The sequence below is a fragment of the Leuciscus leuciscus genome, assembly GCF_965113295.1.
Source record: "Leuciscus leuciscus genome assembly, chromosome: 17".
Classification (NCBI taxonomy): domain Eukaryota; kingdom Metazoa; phylum Chordata; class Actinopteri; order Cypriniformes; family Leuciscidae; genus Leuciscus; species Leuciscus leuciscus.
Genome location: NC_138741.1, coordinates 1,713,268 through 1,736,500, shown reverse-complemented (window position 1 = coordinate 1,736,500; position 23,233 = coordinate 1,713,268). Strand labels below are relative to the sequence as shown.

Here is a 23,233-nt window from a genome sequence, read left to right as displayed (position 1 = left end):
CCATCACACACACACTAACCCTTACCCCTAAACCTACCCATCACACACACACAGACACACACACACACACACACACTAACCCTTACCCCTAAACCTACCCATCACACACACACACACACACACACACAGACACACACACACACTAACCCTTACCCCTAAACATACCCATCACACAGACACACACACACACACACACACACACACACACACACACACACTAACCCTTACCCCTAAACCTACCCATCACTCACACACACACACACACACACACACACACACACACTAACCCTTACCCCTAAACCTACCCATCACACACACACACAGACACACACACACACAGACACACACTAACCCTTACCCCTAAACCTACCCATCACACAGACACACACACACAGACACACACACACACACACACACACACACACACACACACACACACACACACACACTAACCCTTACCCCTAAACCTACCCATCACACAGACACACACACTAACCCTTACCCCTAAACCTGCCCATCACACACAACTTTCTGCATTTTTACATTTTCAAAAAAACTCATTCTATATGATTTATAAGCTTGTTTCCTCAATTTAGGCCACAGTGACACGAGTCCCCATGAGTGTGTGTGCATTCAGGCTTAAGTCCCCACTCACACACACACACAGGCGATGTGGAGCCCAGCTGATTGATCAAGTGTGTCTGGACTGTTTTGGGTCCAGCCTGAATTTTTAACTTCTCGGACGCCAGACCAGAGACCAGCCATTACTGTCACGACTGCACAGTCCAGTGAAACACACACACACACACACACACACACACACTGCTGAAAGAGTCACTTCTGCCTGACCACAATAACTGACTTGAATGAAAGCCAGTTAATGTCCATGCACCATAAATCTCAGCCGCATCGTTAAATCGATAAAATATTGTAGAACATTTTCTTTTAAACCCCATATATAAGCTGTACATCTGATCAGAACAGCACTGAGTACTAGTGCACAGCGGGATTATGGGGAATAAGAGCTCAAAATAAGCTTATTAATGCAAGTACTAACAGTAAATCCCTCATTCCTTGCATGTCACTGATAAATTACTCCAAAGCACAATGATCTTTATGAAACCAACACATTGTCATCACATGATGCGGCTTCATGCACTTTAAATAATAAAAAAAAATTTATTCTAGTTTATGGAATATTACGGTCTTTATTCTAAATGATTTATCGGTGCACAACATTATTGTTTTAATAATCTTGAATCAGAATAAGTGCAGCATCTCTTCTCTTCTCTGATGATGAGGGCGGGGCAACCTGTCACTCACAGGAGATCAGCCAATAGCAAACCAAGACCATCCAATCAATTCCCCACAGACACAATCAAGCCCCGCCCACATTTGTTCTTGTTCCAGAAGCGTTTCTCTCGGATATACGACACAATAGAGGAGAAAAGATCAGTGCAACTTCCCTTTCATGGGGACTTTAAGGTTATTATGTTTGGCAGTGAGACACATGATGTGCCTGAAACCCCCTCTAGTGGTAAAAACAATGTGATTTCCTTTAATTACACGCTATAAACACTATGTATTTATGTTAGCACACAAAGCATCTTTACAGGAAGCACTGACCATTATATAAACCCAGCAAAGATATCAGACTTAATTTGTCATGGCTGTGACGTACCTTTTTGGCTTTGTTCTTCTTCTCATACGTGTCTGATAGCGGTTTCTTCTTGGCTTGTAAGGCGGCTTTAGAGAACAGATCCTCAAATTCTTGGGCGTTTATGATATTGGGCTCTTCCAGCGAACTCCAGAGTGTGTTATTACTGTAAAACACACACACACACACACACACACAGCAGTGATCGATCAGCGTTTGAGAACATGAGACAAACGCTCTTAAAATAACACCGATGGAGGAACAGATGTGAGATGTTAAAGTCAGCTGGTATTGCAAAGGCGAACAGCATTCGTTTAATGTTTATTTCTACTTTGAGTTCATTGCTATGCTGTGATTCCATTAAAGCGGAATATAAAGACACTGAAATTGATCTGAAGTATTTTTGAGCGATTCTCTCAGACTCCAGTATCGTGGATGAGTATGATTTGGTTTCTGCCGTTGCTGAGAAACACGAGCAACACAAACAGGCCGATGGTGTACGAGGGAGTCTTTAAACAGTCTGGTTTCCACTCCTTTATCCTGAGGGAAAGACTTTACACTGGCATTCAGGGACAGGCATTAAGCTGGTTTAGATCGTACCCATCAGACCGTTACCATTTTGTCTTTTTATAAGGGAAAAAATCTAAGATAACGTCAGTACAGTAAATTACGGAGTGCAGCAAGGCTCTGTGTTCGGACCTCTGCTATTTTCAATATATATGCTGCCACTTGGTAATATTACAAGAAAACATGGAATTAGTTATATATTTCATCACACCCAGATGAAATCTCTAAATTATTAAGTGTGTTAAAGATATAATCCAAAATAAGATAAGATAAGATAATACAAAAACAGCCTTTTTCCACCTCAGAAACGTCGCTAAGCTCCGGAACGTTCTCTCTGTTTCTGATGCAGAAAAACTAGTTCATGCATTCATGACCTCTAGACTAGATTACTGTGATGCACTACAAGCTGGTTGTCCTTCATTCTCAATAAACAAGCTACAATTAGTCCAAAATGCAGCTGCTAGAGTTCTTACTAGATCAAGAAAATATGATCATATAACACCAATTTTATCATCTCTACACTGGTTACTATGGAAGCTTGTTTACGCCACAAAAAAATAATTAAAAAAGTTAATTGCAACTTTTTATCTCACAATTTAACTTTTTTTCAGTTCAGAATTGCGTGATATAAAGTCACAATTGCAAGTTATAAAGTCAGAATTGCGCGACAAAGTCGCAATTGTATGTTATAAAGTCAGAATTGAGTGATATAAAGTTTCAACTGTATGTTATAAAGTCAGAATTGAGTGATATAAAGTTCAATTGTATGTTATAGAGTCAGAATTGAGTGATATAAAGTTCAATTGTATGTTATAGAGTCAGAATTGAATGATATAAAGTTCAATTGTATGTTATAGAGTCCGAATTGAGTGATATAAAGTTCAATTGTGTGTTATAAAGTCAGAATTGAGTGATATAAAGTTCAATTGCGTGTTATAGAGTCAGAAATCTGTGTTTTTACTCAGAATTGCATGTTTATATTTCACAATTCTGACTTTATAACACACAATTGTGAGATATAAACTAGCAATTCTGAGGAAGAAAACGTCAGTCTTTTTTTCCTTAGAATTGGACTTGGACACAATCCTGAGAAAAGATGTCAGAATTGCGTTTTATTTTATGGCGGAAACAAGCTTCCATAGGTTACCTATTAAGTTCCGCATCAATTATTACCGGTAAGTATGATACCTGATAATGTTCAGGCTCAGACTCAAATCAAGATTAAAGGTGCATCTCTTTAACCTAGCATTCACATAATGCACCTGTAGAGCTGCTTTGAAACGATATGTATTGTGAAAAGCACTATGCAAATAAATGTGTTTGAATAGAATATAGGCTATTAATGATTAAAAATAACACTGGCTCAGAGTGTAAATGCCAGTATTTTGAAGCTCAATGATCTGGTCTTCTATCAAACTCTGTCATAAAACACACAGAAATGCAGTAAAAGCCACAGATGTCATCGCTGAGGAGCATGACTGTAATGATGTAATATAACAGCACTACTGTAACGTTTACTGCAGGCGCGTGTGGGGAAGAATCACTGTATCCGTTTCTAATCCCTCTCACAGTCACACAGGCCCGTAAAGCTGCTCATATAAACACTTGAACACGCAGCGGAAGCTCACTGAGCCCGTGACACAGATGCATGAACACAGCACTTCATGTGTGTGTGTGTGTGATTAAACGTTATTTTCAACTAATAATTAATGATACGGATTAAAACTGATCATTTATTTGCATTTGGCAGATGCTTTTATCCAAACTGACTTCCATTGCATTCTAAGTATATATGCGATCAGTTCATGCATTTTCAGGGAATCCAACCAATGAACTTGGCATTGCTAATAAATATGATATTTGTGGTGACACTTTACAATAAGGGTCCCATTAGTTAATGCAGATGGACAGAGACATCTCTGAATGCGTTTCACTGATTAAATTGCAACTTTAAAGTCCCCCTGTGGTGAAAGTCCAGCTTTTAATGTTGTTTATTTGTCTGTGTGGTGTTTTTAATCTGCTTTAAGACAAACCATGTGTAAATTCATAAGTCGACACCATTTCTGAGTATTTCCTCCTTAAAACTGCAGTGAACCAAAGACAGTCTCAAAAACACGCTTTGAAATCGCTGGTGTTTCTGACGTCACAAACTACCTTGTAACCAATCAGATCAACGTGTGATCGTCAACCAGTGGATCTCTGAGCTGAGTGAGTGAGTGAGTGGAGGCGGGGCTCATTTGCATATTCATACAACCACGCATACTAAATGAGGCAAGGGTGTCGAGTTACATTCAAGATATTTGAAGGCATCAAGCCAAATAACATTAGAATCCACTGACTTTCATAAAAAAATAAAAATAAAAATAAATAAATAAAAATTCAAAATGTTGCTCGTGTTTCACAGAAGAAAGAAAGAAAGTCTTACATTTCTTGTGTCTGGTGTAGACTAGAGGACTTACTTGTTGTCCTGAATCTGAATGCGGTTCCAGTAAAGCGGTTTCATGGGGCAGGCCGGTTCCACCGCAGGTTTACGAGGCGCTTTCTCAACCATCTGGCCAAATCCAGAAAAGCCGAGAGCCGGAGGAGGAGGCGGGCCGAAGCCCGGGATTGGAGGAGGAGGAGGCGGGGCTCCAGGGAGACCAGGAGGGGGTGGAGGTGGGGGAGGAGCCCCAGGGAGGGGTGGCGGGGGAGGCGGAGCTTGTGCTCCTGGAAGGGGAGGAGGAGGGGGTGGAGCTTGTGCTCCTGGAAGGGGAGGAGGAGGGGGCGGAGCTTGTGCTCCTGGAAGGGGAGGAGGAGGGGGCGGAGCATGTGCAAACCCAGGTAAGGGTGGAGGAGGTGGTGGACAGGGGGCGGAGCTACCTGGAAGAGGAGGTGGTGGAGGCGGGGCTCCTGGACTCACACCTAAACTCACACTAATGGAGTCCAGGTTGAGTTTTTTAGGCAGGCTGGAGCTGGAGTTCAGTGGTTTTGTGTCGTCACCCTCTGGGGTTTTGATGAAGGTCTCGCGGTCGGTCTGGACACACACATTGCGGAAGCTTTTGGGCGGCAGGTCGTCTTCGGTGGACACACACACCTCACGAAGCTCGCGGTGCTCCCGTCCGGAGACACACGCCTGTTCCCGCTGGAGCCCGTCGATGAGCGACTGCAGACGGGACACTGCCTCCGCGTGTTCGCCTCGGACCTGGAAGAGCCGCAGCTCGAAATCTGCCTGGATTCATACGCAAGCAAAAAATGTCAATTACTATTAGTCATGATGGTCAATAAGAAAGAACATCAGACAGGGTTCGTACAGATACTGTAAAATTAAATTCCAGGACTTTCAAAGTAGTTCTTTTTATTTAAAAAAATTTTTAAGGTCTACAATCAGAGATATCATTTATCAAACAACATCTTTGTTTATTATCTTTTAAATTCTAAAAAAGGTAAATCGATAAATTAAAATAAACGAATAAAACAAAATGGTACAAATAAAGTGCAGCACAAGCAATGACTGTGGAAACTTTAACCAGTGAAAGAATACAAAGATCTCACTTTCCTCGTTCAAACTGATTCTCACATGAATATATGATTGACTTGAATAAAAGCTGTATCATATACTTGAATATTTATGTGAGCAATATCATGCTCATAGCCATGCGAAATGGCTCTATATCTATATCAGACGGGCTCCGGCGTTAATTGTGTGTGAAAAGATTGTTTTAGCAATTAAAGTTAAAATAAATGTCCCATATATTGTCTTTCAATAATTCAAGCACTTTTGGGTTTTCCAGGACTTACATTTCAAAATGTCAAATTCAAGCACTTCAAGCACCTTGTACGAACCCTGATCAGAGGATCTTAGAAACGGCACAGATGAAAACCACTAGTTGTGCATTGATAAGCAATATTATATTTTTTTAATATAAAAATCTAGTAAGTTAGGGCTATTATTTACAAGAAACACTGAATTTACTCAACAACACCAAATCCCATGCATCATCTGTAATGGTTTCAGTCAGTCCGCTGCCGGTTTCAGAGCGTCTCTATCAGCACTGCAGCGGCACATTTACACTCTTCCTTCAGTCTGAGATGATGGAGGGTTTCCCTGAGCGAGCGCGACAGCCTCGACCGCAGCTTTACAGAGGAGATCGAGACGCGTTCAGCAGTAAAACATCATCTTATGTCATACGAGGAGCCGACAGGAGCATCTGGAGTCCGTCAGAACATCGAGGCTTTCCTTCATTCTGCCCTCATATCCAATATCATCTATACTTTTACTCTATACTTCATTTATTTATCCTCACTAAGTGAGGAGAGCAAAATAAAGCAAAAATTTGGGACCCAAAATGATTGGGACACTTTGAGCTGATCATGTTTTGCTGAAGTATTTTGTCTTTAATTGCTAATGCTCTTTTTACACACAGACTGAACAAAATGAAGCATTGCTTGGTCACTGGTTGAGCTAAACTGGTATTATCTAATTGTGTAGTTAAATTTAACAGCTGACAGATATTCAACATAATTCATGTGTGAGACAGTCTAACAGAAGGACGGACAAAACCAGTCAAATATCAATGAGTTCTGCTCATATTTTATTACCATTTTCTAAACTATAGTGAATAAACTGTGATAATGTGAGAAATGTTGAAGGAGTCTGAATAAATGTTGGTTTGACTGTATAATACACACAGACAGTAACTCTCTCTTGCTTCTAAAGCTGCATTTATTTGATCAGAAACTGAGCAGAAGTGTTGATCCTGAGAGAGCTGAGCTCGTAAAACAGTCGTTCGTCTACGTCACTGATTTTCCACATCGGCTCTCGGTGGTTTTATATACTTTCAAAAATGATAAAACTTCATATTGTCCAGACTGCAAATGGACTGCTGGGAGCTGTCCTCATAACTTGGCGCATCGAGCTATAAGTAAATCTGCATTTAGTGCTGTACTGACAGGAGAGAAGCGGAGCGCTGTGTGTGTGTGTGTGTGTGTGTGTGTGTGTGTGTGTGTGTGTGTATAGATGAGAGTCAGCATCTGGTTACACGTTGCATGAAGAATTTACTGTTTTCTAAATACATGTTCCTGGTCTATAATATAAATGATTCATACACTAAAGGAAAAAAAATATATAATTTAATATAAATAATTATAGTATCATTGAGATACTACTATAGCTTTTCTTTATTTTCTGTTTTCAGTTTAATTTTAGTTAAAGTTTTAGTCATTTTATTGTGCGTTTTTTAAGTTGTATTAGTTTTTTATATACACATATATAGGTTTTTTAATTTCAGTTTTAGTTATTTTGGTAAAAAATAGATATCATTTGTTATTTGTCAAAAACGTTTGTTTTTTATTTCAGGAAGATGTAATGTTTTATTTATTCACAGACAGACAGACAGACAGACAGACAGACAGACAGACAGACAGATAGATAGACAGATAGACAGATAGATAGATAGATAGATAATTGTGTTTTGTCATTTGTATTAGTTAAACAAAATAAATAACATTTCTTAATTTCATTTCAATCTCTTTATGTTGTTTCAGCAAGAAACGATTGTATATATTATATAATATAATGAAAAATAACATTTAAAAAAAATATGAATCATTAAAAGAAACATTTTCTGTAAAATTTTCTATTTCTGTAAAATAAAAATAATAAACAATCTATGACTCAACCTTTTATTAATCTGTGTATTTGCTATTAATTGTTATCTTCTATCTTCTTTCCTTTTATCTGTGCTGTTTAAAAAAAAAATCTTTTATTTTGTGCAGTTTATTTATTTTCTTGTTTATTTGTGTGTGTGTGGGGGGGGTTAAGCTGTGGTGAGGGTAAAAACTTAAACATCACTGTTAAAACTTCATTTCTGACTGATGTTGTTCATGTAAAAAAAAAAATATATATATATATTTAATAATTTATTTCATTATATTACAGATAGCTATAATATATCATATTTTATACGTGATATACAGTAGTCAACATTTGAAGTGGATCAAAACCGTTCATCAAAGTTTTACATGAATTTTGAACATTACCCGTTTTTGTCTTAGGACAACTTTAGTCAACATTTGAAGTGGTTTATAAAAAGTGCATCACTGTATAATATAATTTAGCCAAAATTACAAAAAATATTATGTGTAAAACTGTTTATATTTCATTTAAAGTTTCTTTTATTTCAAGTAAAATAAAAAAAATTACAAAAAAGTTTTATGGTTATCTATAATAACCCTTGTCAGTCAGAAACCGCAGAATCACTGGTGGTGTTTGTTAAAGAGAAGATCTCTCCTGCCATCTAGTGTTTACTGTCAGTACTGCAGTTTCTCCACACTTACATGCAGTTTCTCCAGCTCCTCTTTACTCTCTCTCTTCAGCTGGAGGAGGGCGGCCTGGTGCTCTGAGGAACACACACACACACACACACACACACACACACACACACACACACACACACACACACACACACACACACACACACACACCATTTTAATGATGCCACTACTGGACCAGCACAAACTGAGTTTGCCTCTTATCTGATAGAGAGTGCATCATTGGTTCTGTTATTGACCTGCTTTGAAACAAGCTGTACTGTATAAAGCGCTGTAGAAATAAAACTGACTTGACTTGACAAACACAAACGGCAAAAATAATGGAACTTTTTCTGAAATGTTTTAATTCGACTTTTTTTTTTTTTTCAAATGTTACTTGTTTCAGAGAACATTCAAAATAATAATTCCCATAATGCTTGGCTCCATTAATGTTTCCTTAACGTTCACATAACAAGAAAAACATGTTTAAAACATTTCTTCATAACTTAATGGGAACGTTAGAACCTATTTTTGTCAGCTGGGTAGTTGAGATGTCAGAAGCTAGGAGATATTATGATCGTTCTTCCTTTGGGAACCATGTGTTTAAAAACATTGATCTTTCAGTCATATTCAAGTAAAGCTCAATGCTAACGTATAGACTCTTTCTGACTATTAACACATTCGCATGAGCTCATAAAACTTAAATTCAAGTCAAGTCAGTGCAAATATGATGTGGACTGAAAAAGTTCTTCCTCAGTATTTTTGTCTTTTGTCAAACATCCGTAAATCAAGATTTCTTGTTTTCTGAAAAAGTACCAAAAATGAGTTTCTGCTGAAAACAAGAAACATCCGCAAATGGGGTCAGAAAAATTATCTTAATTCAAAGTGAAAACAATGACATCCCTGTTGTTTTAAGCACAAACTTACTTCATTTTTCAGAAAACGGGACTTAATATAATTTTGCACCTCCAGTAAATGTCTCTTGATTTAAGAGTGTTTAGATATTAGTGCTGGAAAACGAGACTGGAAAACCTTTTTGTCTTCAATATGATTCAATGCATGTTTTACACGCTCAGACGAGCATGTTCTCTGAAGCTCACGTGTGTGTGTGTGTGTGTGTGTGTTTGTGGACTTTTGAGGGAGGTTGAGCTGCCCTGGTTTAAGGTCAGAGCTGGAGGAACCAGTACGGCTGGTTTTGTGTTCCCAGTCAGAAGCCATTAACGGCTTTGTGTAATTTGATAAATCATGTTCCTGCGTTCAGCTGTTCTGTGGTCAAACGAGAGATGCTGCTTTACATCTGATTAAAGGGTTAGTTCACCCAAAAATGAAAATTCTGTCAGTAATTACTCACCCTCATGTTGTTCCAACCGCGTAAGACCTTCGTTCATCTTCGGAACACAAATTAAGATATTTTTGATGAAATCTGAGAGCTGATCACTTCTCCATAGACTGCTAGGTGGCCCAAACTTGCTGGCCCAGAAAAGTTATTAAAGAGATCGTTAATATAGTCCAAGTGACTACAGTGGCTCAATCTTAAGTATATCAAGCGACGAGAATACTTTTTGTGCGCAAAAACAAACAAAAATAACGACTTTATTCCACTATTCATTTCCTTCTCTCTGGGCCACTAGTTGGTTCGCGTAGTGTTTTTGCGCTGTGCGTCACACACATGACCAGCGTCGGCCAATAGTGAGCCTACGTGGTGACGTGTAACACAGACGCGCTGCGCAAAAACACTTACGAGGCCCAGAGAGAAGGAAATGAATAGTGGAATAAAGTCGTTATTTTTTTATTTTTTTCGCACAAAAAGTATTCTCGTCGCTTGATATACTTAAGATTGAGCCACTGTAGTCACTTGGACTATATTAACGATCTCTTTAATAACTTTTCTGGGTTCAGCAAGTTTGGGCCACCTAGCAGCCTACGGAGAAGTGATCAGCTCTCAGATTTCATCAAAAATATCTTAATTTGTGTTCCGAAGATGAACGAAGGTCTTACGCGGTTGGAACAACATGAGGGTGAGTAATTACTGACAGAATTTTCATTTTTGGGTGAACTAACCCTTTAAGAGCATCACATGACACCGAAACACAACAGAGCCACACAATCACGCAGGACAAATGTGACCCTGGATCACGTCACCAGCCTCGAGTCGCACGGGTTTATCTGTGGCAATATCCAACTATACATTATATGGGTCAAAATGATCGATTTTTCTTTTATGCCAAAAATCATGAGGATATTCAGTAAAGATCATGTTCCATTAAGATATTTAGTAAATTTCCTACCGTAAATATATAACACATGTGTGTGTGTGAGTGAATGCTGCACAATCGAGAACATTAATGAACAACTTTAAAGGAGATTTTCTGAATGTTTAGATTTTTTTGCCTCAGATTCCAGATTTTCAATAGTTGTGTCTCAGACAAATATTGTCCTATCATAACAAACCACACATAACTGGACAGATTATTTATTCAGCTTTATATGATGTATAAATCTCAGTTTCAAAGAATTGACCCATGTGACTGGTTTTGTGGTCCAGGGTCACAAATATAAAACTAAAAAACATCAGTGAGCTTTACTTGCTCTATAATTCTCGTTAATAACTCCTGTTCAAGGTTCTCTCAAAGTTATGAACAAACATTCTTCCATTAATGTTAATGGAACGTTCATTCAAAGTATCTGGTCTTTAATAATGTTCTCTAAATGTTAGAACAAAAACACTATTTATACATCGATCGTTCACAGAGTGTGTTTTCTGAAATGTTTCAGTTGGATGTTTGTCATTTTTTTAATGTTACTGCTTGTTTCACAGAACATTCAAAAGTAACGATCCCATAATGTTTGAGGAAAGATGAAATGAAATGTTTCTGTAATGTTCATAACAAGAACAAACTGGATGTTTTGAGCATTCAGAGAACATTCAGAAATAACATTTTCATAACTTAATGGGAACATTATCAAAGCGTTCTTAGAGCACACATGTTATTGGGAATATTATTGTGACTTGTTCATCATTGTGTCAGTGTTTTATTCGCTGGCTTTAGCTCGCTTCTTTACGAAACGCGTTTGTCCGCTCAGGGCCACCGTAGAAACATGTGGATGTAAGCGGACCCGCGGTGTGTGTAGAGAGAAATGCTCATTCTAAGCTAATAAACACATAACGCTTCATTATGTAAGCTCTTTATACACCACTGAAAACATCGTGATGTATATGATATTGCATTTCTGTCATCAGATCCTCCTAAATATCACACAATGCACCTTTAAAAAAAAAAGAATGTTACTAAAGGGCCTCTGACCTGCTTCTGTGTACCGCAGTCCCACCTTCTCCTCTCCATCCTCTTTGGGTGGAGGCCAGACGGCCTGCAGACGCCCAGGCGTTCGGTCCTCGCCATCCGACGGAGACGTCACCTCAGACTGAGCAGAAACACAGAGAGCGCAGACATGAAGTCTCAGAGGAAATTAAACATCATGCACTGCATTAAAATAATATGCAATCTTCTCTAGACTGATGAAGCTGAAGATTTGGTGTCTCGTAGTCAATTTAAAATTTTAATCAGAGTAAATTAATGCTGTGTAAATGTTTTTAACCGGTTGCATGTTTTATGTTTATATACTTTATATATTTTTTTGCATGTTGTAACTTTGATGTATAATTGTATATGCAAACTCGGCTGCGTATCTTGGCCGGAACACTCCTGTTAAAGAGAGTTTAATCGCAGTGAGTCTTCTCTCCTGGTTAAATAAAGGTAATTCGTTAATTTAAAAATATATATCCCAGCTAAAATAAATAAATAAATAAACAATAATAATAATAAATATGATAAATATGTTCCCATGAAAATGTTATTTCTGAACGTTCAAAACGCCCAGTTTTTTATATTTCTTGGTTATGTGAACATTAAACAAACATTCCATTTTATCATTCTTCAAACATTATGGGAACGTTACTTGTTGAATGTTCTGAAACAATCAGTTACATTTAATAAATGGTAGATGAACATCCAACTGAAACATTCCATGAATGATGTATGAATTATGTTTTTGTGCTGATGTTTAGAGAACATTATTAAAGACCAGATGACTTTGAATAGACATTATATGAAGAACATTTGATCATAACTTTGAGAGAAGCTTGTCAGAACATTCCCTGTTAGCAGGAATTTTAAGTCTCTCATAACTAACTAAAGTTAAATTAATGAATAAATCACTTTAAAAACTAGTAAACCAAAGAATCTGAGATTAACACTCACCAAACGCCAGTGAAAAATGGTTTTGGTGAGTGAATAAAGCTTTACTTGCCACCAGGACCAGTGTTAAGACTAACACTTTAGTCTCATTGGTCAGCACGAGCTAATGCATTTGCTAACATGAACTTAAAATGAGCGTTATATTGTTGTAGCATTCACAATGTTACCCGTAAGCCAATCAAATAACGTTTGGTTATGACGTGTGTTATGCGCTGGCTCAGCCACATCGAACTTCCACTGTAAACACATGTATGATGCAAAAACAAAACCATCGAGTGAAATACCGGAGTGAACATGGCTGTGAACGACTTTTGCAGATTATGTGAAGTAAATCTACGCATCCACGGTACAATCAGCGTCTACGTCTTCTGTTCATTGATTGGCCGGCTGTTTTGAGGCCGGAGGAAAACTGGGAGATAGGTCGCCATCTCAGACTGAGTACAGGAGCGAACTGAAATTGAGCGGAAGTACGAAGTCTGACGTAGTCAGGCTAGAAAATAATAATATAATAATAATAATAATAATAGAATTCTTCATAAAATAATTCTGATGCTAGAAATTAATGCATTTCAGTGACTATGTTAACAAAACCAGAAGTAGAGAATGAATAATTAATGAATGATTGCTATTAGATAAACAGGACATTATAGTTGTGTGGGTTTTATTTAACAATTGTTTTTGTATTGTTTGTCAAGACTTTGTCTAAAGACAATTTTATACCTTGTAATGACAGACAACAGAACTTTTCAAAACCTGAAAAAATTATAATAATGATAATAATAATAATAATAGAATTCTTAATAAAATAATTCTGATGCCAGAAATGAATGCATCAGTGACTACAGTATGTTAACAAAACCATGAAGTAAAGAATGAATGACTGCTAATAGATAATTAAAACTTTAAGAAGCATTCTATAGAGTTTTGTGGGTTTTATGTAATATTTTTGCTTATTTTCCAATTGTTTTGCGAACTTTGAACTTTAAAACTGAAGGATCGCTGTCATAAATCATAAATCACACACACTTTGACCTCGGCAGGGCTCTTGATGTCAGCGACTCTAATTAACCAAAAGTGTTAAAATCTAAATAATTATATTTCCATAAGGACAAAATCTGCTGTAAGCAAAAATACAATTTCATAGACTGTAAACAATATCGCTGGTACATTTTTTTCCAGTTTAATTCACTGACGTGCAGCAAAGATGTTTTTTTGGACCTTTAAAAATCAGATTAAAAAAAAATTCTAATAAAAAAAATTTATAATTCTGATGCTAGAAATGAATGTATTTCAGTGACTATTTTAACAAAACCATGAAGTAAAAAACGAATAATGAATGAATGATTGCTATTAGATAAATAGGGCTTATATTCATCTTAGAGATGTGTGGGTTTTATGATTATTTTCCAAATGTTTTTGCATTGTTTGTTGAGGCTTGGTCTCTAAAGAAGTGAAACTGAAGGGTCGCTGTGATAAAGCCCACATACTTTGACCTCGGTAGGGCTCTTGACGTCAGCGACTGGAGATCTGCTCTGCTGTCTCTGGAAGATGGACCTCAGCAACTCTTTATCGCTCTTCTTCTTCTTCCTCACCGCGTCCAGATCCAGTACGGTCTCCCCCGGATCCTTCTTAGCCGGTTTAGAGCTGAAGAGTTTGGACTTTAACGCGTCGTACGTGGAATCGGTTGCCGGTTTGCCAGCGTTTGCCGAGGTCGGGTCCACGGCGTCCTCTCTGGTGCCTTTCTGGAGCAAACTAGTGATTTCAGACAAATTTCTAGGTTCGTTTTTCTTTCTGGTCACATGAGTGACGTTCAGCTGTTCGACTCTGGCTTTGTTGACGTGCTGTTTGAGATTGAGCAGAGCTCGGTCTGTGTCGCGCTGTTTGATTTCTGACACCGTTTCCCTCTCGTCTCCGATCGCTCCTTTCTTTAGCACACGTAAACCGCTAAACAAAGCAGGAATCTGGTATTTATCCCCGGTTTTGGTGTCCGGTTTGTTGTCCGAAGGGGACGTTCCCGAAACAGTCTCTGAAACGCCTTTTGTCTCAATCTGAAGACTTGAGAATGAGGTTTCAAAATCTCCACTTTGAGAATCTCCAGTTTTAGAATCAATTTGTGATTCCGGATCCGTTCCCGAATTCCCTTCTTGTTGACCATCGCTAGAATCATCCTCATCTTGTGTGCAAAACGGCACCGATCGTCTCCAACAGCTCACGTCCGCGCAAGTCCGTGATTCTCCTCGAACCGTTTGAACGCTCAGCGAACGCAACTCTTTCCAGGATTCGCTCGACACGCGAGATGGAAGATCCAGAGACCGGTTGAGCTTTCCCGTTCGGTTCAGAACCGAAGCGTCTCGGAGCGATCTCTCCACGAGGCTCTCGGGTTTCTTCTCTCGTTCCTCTGGGTCACATGACCTTCCCTGGACGCTCTTCGAATCCTCGTCGTCGTCGATGTACGTCTCCACACGGGTTACGTGCACGAGAAATGGATCCGACGATGTTCCTGTAGAACTTTCTGAATCCTGAATGGGAGAATTAAGGCATCCCAGCAACTTTTCCTCTCCAGATTTTAGGATTAAAGGAATATGACCATTCGGACTTGAATCTTCATCGTGCAAAGTTCGAAACGACGTCAACACAGCCGATGACTGATCTGACCTTCTACTGGCTGGATCCATATTCCTGCTTACATTGAATCTGATGGAGTGAAACGCAATCACTGCATTAACACAGGCCCGTTCACATCAAACACGATAATGATTAAGTTTTAGAAATCATTCTAAATGTATTGAAGGAACAATATTTCCCTGCTGATGACTGATCAAAACATTGAGAGCCAATCATAATCCATCCTGCTTTAAAGAGCTCGAGAATTTAAAGCAGAAGTAGATGAGAAAAATACAGCACTTGCTTACAATAAACATAATTATGATGTGTACACTAAGAGAGTAGTTGTGAACGGGCCTTTAATGTGGGATAAACTCCATCTCTAGTTTTACTTCAACCTGCATGCGCTCTAGTTTCAAACAAAAGGTTTTTGTCCGTGAAAATCCCCGGGTTTCTCTCCGTCGCATTTGGAAACACTTCACATTTGTGCCAGCAGTCGTTTAAGTTGTTCTGTTCAGCATTTATAGTGAATCCAGTGATCCAAACACACGAGCACAGTGCGATCCTCCAGTGAGAAAAAAGAAAACAGAGAGTCTAAAGTTTCTCAGTGTTGTTCTAGTCCAGGCAGGAGAAGGAAAACTCACTGTGCTGACGCATACAAAGTCCAGGCTTTTCCCAGAATAAGGCACTTCCTGATCTGTGTCTGCATCCAAACGTATGTTTTCCCCCGGAGAAAGTTTGAGAGGGAGAAGGAGTTACGCAGGTTTGATTACCTTGAGCTTCAACCACTCCCTCTCTCTCTGTTCAGCTCTAAACATGCAAATTCACCTGCGAGTGTCTGATTCCTCACACACTCCTGTGTCAGTGTGAGGCAGAGATTCAGTGTCTGGCTCCTCCCCCTTTCTCTCCCTCGCTCTAATCTCCTGCAGGTCAGGTGAAGGGGGCGGAGCTACACTGGCTATAATCAGCTCTGCTGATGTCATTGGCCACGCCTCTCTGTTGCTATAGCGCTGACCTTTCACGCTTCAGTACTGAATCAAGAGTGCAGAGAGAATCAGTGACGAGTCCTGTGCAACTTCTACTGGTGTGAGACTGGTTATAGTTAGATAGTTAGTAAAAAAAAAAAAAAAATCAATTTATGATCATTTCAACCTGGTAGAAACTTTTTAAAAAACCCTAATAAATACTAATAAACTAATAAATGCATTACAAGAGGTTTTTATTAACTAATACACCTAATTTACATAATATAAAAAAATAAAAATAAACACATACCTAGAATAAAAGTAACAAACAAAAACATAGCATGCATATAACTAGAATAAAAAAAATCATTAATATACTAATATTATGTAATACAAACAAAAAAAACTAAGAAAGAAAAATTAAGGCAAAAAAGTAATTAAAAAAATCTGACTACAGCTGAAAAAAAACCATCAAATATAATTTATCATTGTATTATTACAAATATGGGCCAAAAAAATTTAATAAAGGCAAAAAAAGTTTTTTTTAAATCTGATCAGCTGATAAAATCATCTAATATAATTTCTCATTATAATATAAAAAAATATATGCAAAAACATCAGATAAAGACACACAAAAAAAAGACTACAGCTGATAAAACCATGGAATTCTTGTTTCTAATAAAAGTGTTTCATGTCAGTCTTTGTCCAGAAACCAAGACAACTTGTTTATTGAGAATAAGTCTTGCGTCTCACCGGGACTCGAGCGCTCTGGACGAGCTGAAGCTCGGCTGAAAACCACAGTTCAAAACATAAACCTTCCTCTCTCTTAATTAGAATTATTAACCCCGTAACGTACTCAAAAACCCATGCAGACATGCAGCTCTCATCTTTGAGCCGTGTTGAGGTGCTCTGCATTACTCCTGCATGTGTCGTGGCCTACATTAGTGCGGTGGATTATAACCAGGCCGGGCCTCTTCTTATGCAAGTGAACCTGAACACAGAGAGGCCGATTACTGCTGTTTCTTGAGCCGTAAAAACAAGGAACACGACAACAAACTAAAGCTCCTGATCCAGAACAATCAAACTAGATCTAGCGAACAGAGTTTGAGTTAACCCTATAAATAACAGCAAGTTCACATGATCTATTGTTGATGAGACAAAGCCTTAATCATCACCTTCATCAAGTCATTTCGTCTGACATTTGCGGTTCATTGTGGTGTGTGTCACACCCGTCTAATCTGCTCTGAGATCAGTGTGTGTGTCTCAGGTGGAGTCACGGGTGTGTCGGTATGCTGGTATTTTCACACACGTGTCTATATTCTGCTGATTCGCCGGCCAGAAGTCTGGAATAATTGTAAGTCTCTTCTGCTCAACAAGGCTGCATTTATTTGATAAAAAATAGAGTTAAAATTGAGAAATATTATTACAATGAGAAAGAAAGAAAGAAAGAAAGAAAGAAAGAAAGAAAGAAAGAAAGGATGGATGGATGAGTGGATGAAAGAAAGAAAGGAAGAAAGAAAAGAAAGGATGGATGAGTGGATGAAAGAAAGAAAGAAAAAAAAGAAAGAAAGATGGATAAAAGAAAAAAACAAAGAAAGGATGGATGGATGGATGGATGAAAGAAAGGATGGATGGATGGATGGATGGATGAAAGAAAGGATGGATGATGGATGGATGATGAAAGAAAGGATGGATAGATGAGTGGATGAAGGAGAGAGAAAGAAAGAAAGAAAGAAAGAAAGAAAGGATGGATGAGTGGATGAAAGAAAGAAAGAAAGAAAGAAAGAAAGAAAGAAAGAAAGGATGGATGAGTGGATGAAAGAAAGAAAGAAAGAAAGAAAGAAAGAAAGAAAGAAAGAAAGAAAGAAAGAAAGAAAGAAAGAAAGGATGAGTGGATGAAAGAAAGAAAGAAAGAAAGAAAGAAAGAAAGAAAGAAAGAAAGAAAGAAAGAAAGGATGGATGAGTGGATGAAAGAAAGAAAGGATGGATGAGTGGATGAAAGAAAGAAAGAAAGAAAGAAAGAAAGAAAGAAAGAAAGAAAGAAAGAAAGAAAGAAAGAAAGAAAGAAAGACACTCATTTGTTCTTTTATCTGTCGCTTATTTGAGTTCAAAGGAGATTTGGAACTGGAAATGACAAATAAAATATTTTTCCAGACTGCAGGAAGTGAACGTTAAACTGATCAGAAGTGACTGTAAAGACGTTTATAATGTCACAAAAGATTCTATTTCAAATAAACGCTGTTCTTTTGAACATTCAATTAATCAAAGAATCCTGAAAAATAAAATGTATCATAGTTTTCACTAAAATATGAACAGTTTTCAACACTGATAATAATCATAAATGTTTCTTGAGCATCAAATCATCATATTAGAATGATTTGTGAAGGATCATGTGACTCTGAAGACTGGAGTAATGATGCTGAAAATTCAGCTTTGATCACAGGAATAAATGACACTTTACAATATATTCACATAGAAAACAGAAGATTTACTTTATAGTATTTTCCGGACTATAAGTCACACTTTTTTTCAGTTTGGGTGGTCCTGCGACTTATAGTCAGGTGCGACTTATATATAAAAATTATTTCATACTGACTGACATGAACCAAGAGAAAACATGGCGTGTTCATGGCAAGTAGCTTATACGCTGAGTTTCGGTTCATGAGACGAGCTCCAGTTCACGCGCCGGCGCCTCCGTGTCCTGATTATCTACTATATTTACTTCTTATTTATTAACCCCCTGAGGTCTACGGTATCGCCGGCGATACCAGCTCGCTTTTTTTTTATTAGTGTAAAAGAAACTCATAAATACTCTGTTGACTTTGATTTTCCATAGGAGTTTCATACATCAATCGATTCTGTTAAATGTGTATTATTTTTGTGTATACTCACAATAAAAACAAAGTGTTGTGCTTTTTGCCAAATAAAGAAAAATAAACACGAAGCGAGTTCTGCCTTCTCTCTGCCAGTGAAGTCCATTCTGAAACGCGTCCGAAAATTAACAATAACTCAGCGAATACTCAGTCAAACAGACATACAGACACACAGGCATGAAGCTTGAATTCTCTTCTTTTAAATGAAGTCATTTATATAAAAAAACAATTATTCTCATCTTGTGAAATCTGTATTAAAAGAGAGCGATTCCAGTCGAGCTCATCTCATCTCATTACGTTATAATCGGCCCCGCCCACGGAGAGCGCGCGCTATTCAAACGCAAATGGCTGGGGCAATCCTGTGAACGCCCCCATCAGCTCGAGAAAACACACACGTTTATTTAGATCATTGTTTACACCGTCTTGCAGCGCTGTGAGGAATAATACTAATCGAAAATGTCCCTCAGAAGTGCGGGTATATCGAGGAGCGAGCTGAGGAATACAAGTAAGTTTTTTCCTTCTCACGTGAATTTCTTCACGTGGGTTTCTGTTTATGAATGAATAAACGGCACAGATGCGCGCTGTTTACCACAGCTGGCAAAGACAGTTTAAATTTAAATCGCGTGTGTGAATGAATGATGATGTTTTAGCAAACTGTATTGCTATACTGAGATAAGTAAACATCGACTGAATGTTGAAATAAAATGTAGGCTATTTGTATAAGCAACGTATTAAACTGCAAATTAACAATATGCCCTAATATTTCATGAAAACAACGTTACAGTCAGACGAAATATGAAAGACAACATTTTGTTTAGTAGATTTGGGTACAGTTTTTACTGTAGAATATACTGCCACATCAAATAAGCTTTTGTTTAGCCATTTCTATATATAAAATACGATTTTTGTCAAAAATAAAGTCATCAACTAAGATGTTAGCTGTTCCAATGTTGGTTATATTCAAACTAATGAATACATAGATAAAATGTAGGGCCTATAATCATTTTTTTTTACAAAGAAAGAGTACACTTGAAATATTGTTGAAATTGTAATTATTGTTGTAATTGTAACCATTTTAATAAAATAGCAAAACATATTTACAAGATAGATGTAAGCAAAATCTTAAATGGTCAATATAAGTCTTCTTCTAAATATATCTTTTGTCCTTTCATTGTGGCTCAGTCAGTGTCACACCTGAGTGAATGGCTCATCATTATGCAGAGTGGGTGTATTCTAAGGTGTAAACCACTCCTTGTTCACGCCCCCCTCGCATATTGGCTTTCCAAGCAAAACCTGTTTTACATCAATTTAAATCAATGTATGGTTTTATGTGAACGATAAAGCAAGACTATTTTCACATAATTTTGAAGAAAAAACTATAGGCGACGACATCCATAAGTCAAAAGTCTTATTGCCACATATTTAGTATGTGTTTTGTGGTCTTATTTCAAAAATTTTAATTTTTAGTTTTTTCGATAACCACGCATAAACATTATTCTCTCAAAAATGAAAACATGTACATACATGTGGCTCACATATTATTGTAGTCCTGTTTGTGCTATATAGAGTGAATTTACACCTTTGCCATTAATATGTTTATAAGCAACTGAAAAAAGCACAAATGTCAGGGCATGTCAGAACACCCCCAGGGCCCAAAAAAACGCTCAGACTCCAGAGGGTTAAATACAGGCAATTGGTTGATGAAACATTGATTCAAATTAAGATACAATTGATACAAAACTAAATTAAATTTAAAGACAAGCTTTGTGCTTTCTGTTTGAGGTCTCCGTGAAAGTCTTATATAGTGCCGCTTTCAGAGCGCTCACGTCCGTAACATTGTTTTTTCCTCATAAATGCGAACACGTAAAATAAAATGAATATATTATGTTCTGTGGAGAGCCAACCCTTCTTCATACGGCGGGTGGTATTACTTTTGGTTTGCGCAGTGTAATTCACAGAAATACAAAAAAATATTTTGTCACCTAAAAGTTAAAGGAGAAGTTCACTTTTAAAAAAACTTTTGCTGATTATTTACTCACCCCCATGTCATCCAAGATGTCCATGTCTTTCTTTCTTCAGTCGAAAAGAAATTAAGGTTTTTGATGAAAACATTCCAGGATTTTTCCACATATTATGGATTCCATTGGGACCCAAACGGTTCAAGGTCCAAATGACAGTTTCATTGCCGCTTCAAAGGGCTTTAAACGATACCAGACGATGAATAAGGGTCTTATCTAGCGAAACGATCGGTCATTTCAAAAATAAAATAAAAAGTTGACGTTTTATAAGCACAAATGTTCGGCTTGCTCTGTTCTGTGATGCGCGTTCGTGACGTCACGTAATACGCAATTACGTTGAAAAGGTCACGCTTGAAAAATTGAAGAAAATGTTCTTTTTGGCTTTTTAATATTAAAACACTCAGGATGCGCACACGAAATGGGCATTTTAAACGATAAACTGACACAAATACATTTGAAAATGTTTATATGGTCCTCCTTCCGCACATTTGTAAACACATCAAACTTGACCTTTTCAACGTAATTGCGTATTACGTGACGTCACGAACGCGCATCACAGAACAGAGCAAGGCGAACATTTGTGCTTATAAAACGTCAACTTTTTATTTTATTTTTGAAATGACCGATCGTTTCGCTAGATAAGACCCTTATTCATCGTCTGGTATCGTTTAAAGCCCTTTGAAGCGGCAATGAAACTGTCATTTGGACCTTGAACCGTTTGGGTCCCAATGGAATCCATAATATGTGGAAAAATCCTGGAATGTTTTCATCAAAAACCTTAATTTCTTTTCGACTGAAGAAAGAAAGACATGGACATCTTGGATGACATGGGGGTGAGTAAATTATCAGCAAAAGTTTTTTCAAAAGTGAACTTCTCCTTTAAAGATTTTTTGTGTCACGTCCGTAACGCATGTGTATTTCCCTCATATTAAATATAAAACGCATGTGTAGACTGATATTTTTCTAATGTGCGGACTCCTTTATTAAGGGAGTATGGATATATAAAAAGAAGTTTCAATATATTGGTATTAAATGCATTTTCTGAGAATTTATATTTCAAGTTTTTAACTGCAAATGTCACGTCCATAACACTGGAATTGCCCAATTTTAAAGAATTTATCCTCAACTAGTTTTGTGGTGTAGGTCTATGTATTGTATAAAGTTAACTTAAAATAATACTAATAGTAATTTAAAGATGTGGTAACACTGGATCTGGACGGGAAAGATAACTCTGGGAGTGGAAGGGGTGTCGCCTCTCTGCCTTCTCACACCGATCCTGTGTCCTATGTCGCGATTTCGGTTTCATATCGCATGTCGTTAGAGCCCTAGTTAATGTGTTACGTTAACCCCCTGAGGTCGGCGGTATCGCCGGCGATACCAGCTCGCTTTTTTTTTAGCAGTGTAAAAGAAACTCATAAATACTCTGTTGACTTTGATTTTCCATAGGAGTTTCATACATCAATCGATTCTGTTAAATGTGTATTATTTTTGTGTATACTCACAATAAAAACAAAGTGTTGTGCTTTTTGCCAAATAAAGAAAAATAAACACGAAGCGAGTTCTGCCTTCTCTCTGCCAGTGAAGTCCATTCTGAAACGCATCCGAAAATGAACAACAACTCAGCGTATACTCAGTCAAACAGGCATACAGACACACAGGCATGAAGCTTGAATTCTCTTCTTTTAAATGAAGTAATTTATATAAAAAACAAATATTCTCATCTTGTGAAATCTGTATTAAAAGAGAGCGATTCCAGTCGAGCTCATTACAGCTCATTCAAATGTAATGTGACACGCCCACGGAGAGCGCGCGCTATTCAAACGCAAATGATTGAGGCAATCCACGCAAAACCTGTCAACGCCCCCATATAAGCTCGAGAAAACACAAGTTTATTCAGATCATTACTTGTTTACACCGTCTCGCAGCGCTGTGAGGAATAATAATAATGGAAAATGTACCTCAGAAGTGCGGGTATATCGAGGAGCGAGCTGAGGAATACTGTAGT

At 37.7% G+C, this 23,233-nt stretch overlaps 1 protein-coding gene across 2 annotated transcripts in view; it reads right to left on the bottom strand.

Annotated features, from left to right (window-relative positions):
• LOC309478885 (formin) overlaps positions 1–23,233 on the bottom strand; it is an 84,754-nt gene that overhangs the window by 46,355 nt on the left and 15,166 nt on the right. Inside the window, exons 1-5 of one of the 2 annotated variants that reach the window (XM_082142666.1) lie at positions 14,256–16,242; positions 11,818–11,935; positions 8,540–8,601; positions 4,684–5,432; positions 1,682–1,823 (exon numbers count right to left, since the gene is read on the bottom strand). In XM_082142666.1, the coding sequence (XP_081998792.1) occupies positions 1,682–1,823; positions 4,684–5,432; positions 8,540–8,601; positions 11,818–11,935; positions 14,256–15,443 (2,259 nt within the window). In that variant the 5' untranslated portion in view covers positions 15,444–16,242. Of the gene's footprint in view, positions 1–1,681; positions 1,824–4,683; positions 5,433–8,539; positions 8,602–11,817; positions 11,936–14,255; positions 16,243–23,233 lie in introns of those variants that run through there. The other variant, XM_082142665.1, reaches the window with a different exon arrangement.